The sequence below is a fragment of the Protomyctophum parallelum genome, assembly GCF_964188405.1.
Source record: "Protomyctophum parallelum genome assembly, chromosome: 15".
Taxonomy (NCBI): Eukaryota; Metazoa; Chordata; class Actinopteri; order Myctophiformes; family Myctophidae; genus Protomyctophum; species Protomyctophum parallelum.
In genome coordinates, this window is record NC_139710.1 from 20897189 (window position 1) to 20905988 (window position 8800).

The 8800-nt window shown below is 41.9% G+C and overlaps 1 protein-coding gene across 1 annotated transcript; it reads right to left on the reverse strand.

Annotated features, from left to right (window-relative positions):
• Positions 1–6275: 6275 nt before the first annotated feature.
• On the reverse strand, positions 6276–8491 carry gas1a (growth arrest-specific 1a). The gene has a single exon (XM_083783667.1). The coding sequence runs from the start codon at positions 7918–7920 to the stop codon at positions 7138–7140; it is 783 nt and encodes a 260-aa protein (XP_083639793.1). The 5' UTR covers positions 7921–8491; the 3' UTR covers positions 6276–7137.
• Positions 8492–8800: the final 309 nt, after the last annotated feature.

Here is an 8800-nt window from a genome sequence, read left to right on the forward strand (position 1 = left end):
GCCGTTGAGGATTTCTGTCCATCCCAAATTCACATGTTATAGTCTTGTGTGCTTTATACTAGACTCCTCTCACAAGCATTAAGTAGCTGCAACATTCATCTATAGTGTGAGAACAGGCACTCACAAACTCCACAAAAGAGGGCAATGTCTGCCCGATTGTTTTACCCAGGAATGGGGAATAGGGGAATGTGATTATAGACACTCACTCTGCCGTTTTACAGACTCCCGGATGCCCTACAGGAGGTCCTTAGTGTTGTTCTCCTTGTTAATATAAATCCAACATAATATTAGCAAAAATATTTAATTTACACAACACAGATGATAGTATTGTCAAACAAATCTATGAAGCCATCAAAGCTGCCGCATCATTTGGAGACAACCCATATGCACTTGAAAGACAAACCTGTGGAATAGACAGTCAGCTAAATATGGTGAGCTAGATTTCAAAGCCTCATATCAAGTTTCATGGAAGTTTGAATAACATTATAATTATGCAACACGATTGCAATATATGTAGTGGGGGTCCCTGCTTCGTCCATCTCTCATCTAAGGGATCCTTGCCCTGAAAAATGTTGAAGACCCTGACCTAGACTATACACTATATACGTCCGTAACAGGTTCTGCGTTATAGCTTTACTTAACACGTTTTTTTTACCAATAAAAAGCCTACAAAGGGGTCTGTAATTGTCCCCAAAAAATTGTGAAATGTTATAAAATATTTTCAAAACCAATCCCACGGGTCAAGTGCCCTTTCTCTCGCTCTCCTCCATGGCTGCCCTCCTGGCCACGGCCATGTGTTTTGTTTGTCTGTGGCCATGTGTGTTTGTGCTGTGGTCAGAGTGAGAGGCAAACACTCTGGGTTAGTGATGTGTGAACATGCCAAGAATGTCCCCCGTAGGCCACAAAGCAGCTGGCCCCTCCGGTCACTGTGGGGCTGGTGGTGCTCTTTTAACCTGCATGGGCCATCCAGTCTGATAGGTTTAAAAACACTTTGTTTCAACCTGCTTTATTAAGACATTGTTGAGATACGGTATATAGGACACAATTGGGCAGAGAGCCCCGGATCATAGCTGGTCCTTGTCCCACCCCCAACAATTTCATAATTATATATAATCTGTATTCTTCACTTTGGACAATAAGATTTACCATTTTGTATCTCTGAAATTAGACCTGTATGTGTCCCTTTTGTTACACTCACTAACATTCAGCATTTTACAGTGTTACGTACCTATTAAAACTGAAGGAGGGAAGTCCTGACTATTATTTGCCTAAACAAAGATCTCTTCCCGGTACAACTTTCAATTTCTTTTACCAGAGCTGCTGAATGCTCCACACACTGTAAAGGTCTCCGTTCATTTTGGTGTAGGTCCATTCTTACACTCTCATAGTTCCATTAACGCTGAGAATTTTACTGTGCAGGTCAACCAAAACACAGCAATAGTCAATAAACATGCTGTTGAAGTTGTAGAGGCCACGTACTTGCTGTAACTGGTGATGTTGGATTCTTGGTCGACCCTTTACTCTAGCTGTCACTTGGATTACATGGCCTCCACTTTAGGAAAGGAAAAAAGCACCACCCACCACAACCCCCACCCCCGCCTCTGTAATGTATATCCTCTGTTTTACATGCCGAAAATAGTTGATCTACAAGCTCACAATGTGTTGTCACTGTGAGCTTGTAGATCAGCCCCCCCCCCCCCCCTTCCTTCCCCCAGTGGCACACTACCTTACGATGAAATATAACTCAAGCTTATGAGATCGAACTAACCAGCATCCACTGCATCCCTGGATGTTCCACGTTCAAATCATAGACTCTCAAATTTTCCACATTCTGCATGCTCATACTACACTAGTTAGGAGAATGGCTGAATAAGAGAGGTTTTAGATGATATTCTATGCACTTTGGGATGAGCAGCTTTATGTTTAGTGTTTTGTTTTTAGTTTTGTTGTTGTTGATTTTGTTGTTTTTGGAGTGGGGGCGGGTCATCTATTATGTTTTAGGCTGCCATCATGAGAATATTTGCAAATGCAACACATGGCATGATCGGCTAATAGTTTACCCGTGTGTGTTTAATGGGGATCTAAAAGTACTGTTTGAATATGAGAGCATGGTGATAATTGTGTCATACAGTAACTTCGTAAAAGGAAAATGTGTTCAGCAACTGTTCCTAATTATTGGTAAAAACGCAGGCTTCTGCAGACATTTTCTTGGTTCAAAGCAAAAAGCTTCAATGAGTTATAGTAGACGTCCTGTTATCGGACACTGTTTTTTTCCCCCTCAATTCCCAAAGCGATTGCCATTTTAACGAGGAATCCTACCATAACACAACTAATGTCACAAAACACTTTCTACCTTTACTAGCTGCAGTTCAAGAACAGTAACGCTTAAACCTAGAGAATAAATCAAATGGCTGCCACAAATGGTCAGGTAGCCGAGTGTTTTCCTGGTGACAGCGGGATTAGTCGTGCTGGTTTTCTCTCAGGGCCAGGGAGTGGGGACTGCAGCTTGGGTAACTGGATTACAGACCTTTTTCTCATTTCAAAGGGTTGTGAACTCAGCAGAGGTCTTGCATGATGAAATCAAAGTGGCAGCTTAAATAGAAGGGAAAAAAACAACATGGGTTCGCAGAAAGTCTCCTGGCATCAAGCAAGCAGCTAATGAGGGAGAGGCCAAATCCACCATCTTTCTTGGTCCTTTCCCTCAACTATACCCATACCGGCAGGCCAGACCTGCAAGCGAAGTGAAGGAGAGAGAAGGGGAAAAAACTTTCAGCTATATCTCTCCAACTTCAGATCACTGTTTTAGTGTTCAAGAGAAGACAAAACACACAGAGTAAAAATCAGGAAGAACAAACAAAAAAACGAATGTAAAAGCTGCTAAGTGTCTTCACAAGGCCAGCCATCTCCAAAGAAATATGCCTATGGGCTGTGGCAGGAGCACAGAGGGGTGCCGAGGTGGAGCTCATTCCATCAAATACCCTGTGGTAACTTTAAGGGATTATTTCCAAATCCTTTCAAATGAACTTTCCATCTCAGTGCCTTCTCCTCAGCTTCAGCCATTCCAACTGTCCAACCGTTTCTACATCACTTTCCGCACAGCCCCTCATGGAGCCAAGACCAAAACACGCCTGGAAGAAATTTGGCCGACAGCGTAAGGAGTGAGAAATTCACTTTGAGGCTTGACCTGTCATAATCCTATGCAAAACAGGTTTTATAATACAGTTTTAGCAGCATGCAAACCAGACAACATGAATTGTATCAATCAATTAGTGTTGGTCATGACTCATTGGTCCACAAACTGGTAGGCTAATTGTACATAGTACTATACATCTAGTGTCCATAAGAAGATACTAAAGTTTAAGGTTAATCTTTGGAACAACAATAATAATACAAAAATAGTTTTGCCATCAAATATAGATGTTTTTAATTTACCATATTTTTCACTAAACATGGGTATATCTAAAATTGTAAAAATATTTCTCATCAAAATATATTGAAGTACACCAACACATGGCAACTTGAGCTACTCTTCTTTAATATTTCATCATGACTTTTCACAACCCCCCCCCCCCCTTCCCAAAAAAAATATGGATACCATGGGGGCGGGGGGGACACACACACACACAAAATCGGTGAAAAAACGTGCATTTTTTTTTTTTTTAATATTCCTTTAAAAAAAAGAGAAATTAAGTTGTGAACTTCTCCTTTGGTCCACCCATTCATAAGACATGTGAGAATGGTCCTGTGAAGAAACTTTTCATTTTTTTGTAAATTGTAAATTGTAAATTGTTTAAGTCCATTATGGGTGTATGGGATTTTTTTCTCTATCACACTATCACTAAACACGGGTGAAATTCACCTGCCTGTAGAAAAAAAAACAGGGATGTGGGCAGGGAAACAAAGCTACCTTCTATGATGTCACTGAGCATCATGAAGGTACTGAAAGACCCACCCGCCTCAGACATCAGCAACATTATGATGTCACTGAGCATCATGAAGGTACTGAAAGACCCACCCGCCTCAGACATGCAGCAACCTTATGATGTCACTGAGCATCATGGAGGTACTGAAAGACCCACCCACCTCAGACATCAGCAACATTATGATGTCACTGAGCATCATGAAGGTACTGAAAGACCCACCCGCCTCAGACATCAGCAACATTATGAAAATTGCAAAAAATATAATCGTCCAGGTGAAAATCACCCGTGTTTAGTGTTCTAGGGTTAAGAAAATTGGTTAACACTGACAAATGGCATGTAGGCCTACTGTATCCTAACAAAAAAAAAAAAAATCTCATTCAGATTGATGCCAGAATGTAATTGAAAACACTGCAGAGAAAAGTAGTGCTGGGGCCGGACATTCCCTGCCGACGATTATCCTCAAGAATAATAAATAAGTTATAGGCCTACAATTATTAGCAGACCAAGCTCTGTGGGACTTTCTCAAGAGTGATAGTAGCCCGTTACAAGTGGCTATAGTGTCACTATAACCTCACTAAACTTCAGGATAAAAAAGGAATGGAAGGATAACAATATATATATATATATATATATATATAATATACACACACACACACACACACCATAATATACTGTAGATTATATTGTATGCATTTAGATCCTATTACAAGGACTTAATATATTCTGTCATTTACTTCAATCACTGAGGGAACAGTGCCATTTTTACACATGGTCCTGTTATAAGCATAAGCATGATGAGATAAGGTGTGGGACATTTGTTCGTGAGGCCAAGCAAAAAAGAATTTGGAAGTTAACTGAACTCACTGGAGCAAGCTTGATGGCAGAGATACCTTACACACGCTCAAAGGCCTGGAACACAAACAGACACAGTTTGTAAATTACACCCAATGTCACCCCCCCTCTGTGTGTGTGTGTGTGTGTGTGTGTGTGTGTGTGTGTGTGTGTGTGGGTTATCTAAATCTGGTTTTACTAAAACAATGCATTCCCCAGGAATGCTAGCTTTTGTGTCAACTTTATTTACAATTGATAATTAGCCTAACATGATTATTTTATATTGTGATAGCAAATCTAATTAGGCCTATACAATAGCCTATCTGTGTGTGTATATGTATGTATATATATATATATATATATATATAGAGAGAGAGAGAGAGAGATTTTTGTTTAGTTCCTAAACAACCTATAGCAATAAATTATTGTTCTGCATTTCAATGTGATGCTTTATGATAAGTAGGCTAGTTGAGTGAGAATTCTTGCAGCCACTCATTCATCCATTCACACACACCCCACATTATTAAAACCAAAGCATGCTGTGCTTTTTCGAATTGCTGAAACTAAATGCGAGGGAAAGGGGGTACCCTGGCTACCAATGGCCAACGGCTCTCTCTCAATGCACCAGGATCGTAGCGGAGGACCGCATACCGAGGGTTGCAGCCCAAGAGGCAGCAGATCGTTCCCACATGGTTCCCCACCGCTCGGCTCTCTAGAGGTGTCAAGCCAGCCTGAAAGAATGAAGTGCCTCCCTATTGTGCGACCGAACTATTATGTGCTTAACATTACCATGACAAAGATGCCACTCGACTTCTCCTCCATCCATTCAGCTGGAGGGCTCTTGTCCCTTCTCTAATAAAACATTTTGCAGCAATCATTGATTTAAAGTTCCCCTCCCCTGAAAGCCAGCAGAGAGGGGAACGAGAGCATGACAATCTTTTCTGAATGACACTGACAAATAACAGCCTGATAAATAAGGACGACATAAAAACCAATAACTAATAATAAAAAAGTCTGACAAAAATAACTACTATAGGCTATTTTAGTTAGCCTAAATATTTAACGTAAAAAATTAATTAGGCCTACTTATCAGTTAGCACACACAAATGCCTACACAGTACTACACACATGCTGATAATAATTCGCTAGAGCCTGATATATGGCGAAAGAATGGTGAGAAAAGAGGGCAGGGGGGCTGTTGATTTATGGTGGCAGTTGCTTTTGACAACAGCCGGCTAAATCAAGACATTGCAGGTCATTAGGCTATCAGTCAACTGTTGACTTGAAATTTGAATGGACATAGTTGTTACACAGCCGCTCTGCTCTAAAAATGCTAAATCCCACAGTATCATTTTTAAAGGGGATCACCAATGCCATGTGTCAAATTATTGGGCCTTATGGTGAAGGCGATTTGATAATCCAGCATTCACACAGGCTACATTTTAGGCACAAGGCACAATATTATTAATGAAGTACAGGGGGGGGGGGGGGGGGGGGTCAACAAATAACTTGAGTCAAACATAATTTCAAGTCTCTTTTATGCCTTCTATAAAAGTATATCATTGAGGCAGTCATACAGTGGATTTAGACATTTCTTTCTCTAGGCTACACAGTGAATAAATCATCTTATAGCCAAACATAAAGGATTCTCTGAAAAATCTATAGGCTATTATACACTGTACATTTACTTTAAAGAAATACACACAAATAACTTCCCTTTAAAGCTGGAATTCGTACTTTTTTTTATTCACATGTTGAACATTTGGATGTAACTGGGACGTGTGTAATAAATTACTGTTTCACTTTCCCTAATTTATTTACATGTCCATTCCTATGGATTCCAGCATTAAATACTTGCAAATCAGATCACCTGACGCCAATGGCAATATAACATATAAAAATAGTTCATAGTTCATGATTGGCAGTGCACAGCTTATACTGATCAAAACCTTGCATTAACAAAACAAGCCAACTCTGTCATATTGTGTTATATACATAACCATTTCTAGAACTATTAAAAAAGAATGCCTGTGACAAAATAAACTATGTAGGCTATTTAGCTTATCAAATAAGCAAAGAATTGAGAGCCGTGGAGTGGTGTGATTCGATTAAGCACCATCAAGTGAATTGCCTTTAAGTAGGCTACAGGGATACAAAATAAAAAATAAAAATGTTCCTGGACTCACTTGCATAGAAAATATCATTATCTGATATCCTTCAGAAACTGAAGTCTCAATTCAAACAATTTAGGCCTTTGTCAAAAGACCCTTTCACGTAGTCTTCGAAGCTCTAACCATTCACAATAGACGCCGGTCATTGAGTGACAAAAGTTTAGTTTGCCCTTTATGTGGACAATGGTCGGGACAGATTATGAACTCGCGGATTAAAGGAGATGCAATAGAGCCAAAATGGATGCCAGCAGGGTGAAAAGACAGTGGGCTGCCGAAAGAGAGCCTCCGCTTCGCCCCACATATTCGGGATCTGGAGGCATATCCTCGTCATCGTCCGGCTCGCAGTCCGACCCGCTACCGTCCTCCACCACGACGGGAGAGTCGAAGCATAGGGTCCTCATACTATTCTTGACGAACTCGCAGATGGCCCGTTCCGTGCCATCGCAAGTGCATGTGTCTAATAGCTCTGCTTTGGGTATCTTGCGCATGTCCGCGATCACATTCCGACAAGCGTTCGTGCAGGTAGCCCCGCTGAAAAGTTTCCCACAGTGGATTAAATAGTCGCGCATCGCGGAGCTGCACTGCTGGTCCCGTTCGCACTGGCGCCGGACTTCCGTGCAGCCCGTGTTGCTAGTCCTCGGCAGGCAGGGCTCGATGGCCCGCTTCGTGCTCCTGCAGACGGGGTCCTGCGCACAGCTGCAGTCCTCCAGCGCCGGGCCGTTCTTGGTCAGGTTGAGCTGCACGAGAGAGGAGATGCAGTGGCTCGGGCACTTCTTTCTCTCCCCGTTCAGAACGGGTCCGCATGCGTGCGAGTACTGTCCATACGCGTAATTGCACTCGGGCTCAGACTGGCAGTTCATTATTGCCTGCCAGCATATCAATCGCCGACCGTGGGACGGCGACGCCACGGATAAGTAGCCAAAAAACAAAAACACGCAACAGATAGGCCAAATGGATCTGTGGAAGCACTGGGCCAATGTGTCAGAACATGCCATTGTTATGGCTACAAATGCACGGTAAAAACTTAGGCCAATGACATGTGAGTAAATAGACTTGCTAAAGAACTTCCATGGATTGTGCCCGGAGCCGGATTTAATTCCGATTCGTACAGTGCTATTGAACAAGCTGGCATGGGGTTTATTCCGTCCAGATATCGACTGGAAATCCCGTTATAGTTGTTCCATCATAGTTTCAGTTTGGTTCGAGTGAACGTTCCTTTATCCGTAACATGCTTGGTATAAAACGACCGTTACAAAAAGAAAAAAAGAAAAGGAAAGCTGAGCGAAAAGTTGTCCACTACTTTGGGAAAGTTTCTCCAGCGGCTCTCATTCCTTTCCAATGGCAGTAACGTAGCTCAGCGATCCGCTCTCAGTTCTTCTCAGGGCAGTAAACTCCACCCGACTCTTCGCCCAGAGGCGAACGCGCGATCCCCGGAGCCTGTTGGCAGACTATGTAGAATCATTTAAGTCCTTTTTGCCACAGGAACGCAAACAAATACTAAGGAAAAACAACAACCCTTCTGGTTCGCGAAGTGGTCTTCTCTCCCCTTCAGCATTTGTCTTTCTCTTTACGGCCCCCTCCGTTGCACACATTAGGGAGGTGGTTCCCATTGGTGGGCCAGTTGTTATGAGTCCCTACGTAGGCCATGGGCGGGAGTTTGGGGTGGGTGGAATTATTATGACAGAGGGGAGATAAAATGCCAAATGTATATCTGAAAGAAATACTCCAAGTACCAAGTACCTGTGTATTTCATTATGATCTGCACAACATTAAAAATCCATATTTCATTATGATCGGCATAACATTAAAAATCCATATTTAATCCATATTCTATACTCAGTGGTCAATTTAGTATAATTTGAGAATTTGTAATCT

Excerpts from the sequence above, each read along its gene's own strand:
- gas1a (XM_083783667.1), bottom strand. The coding sequence starts at position 7,920 with ATGGCATGTTCTGACACATTGGCCCAGTGCTTCCACAGATCCATTTGG.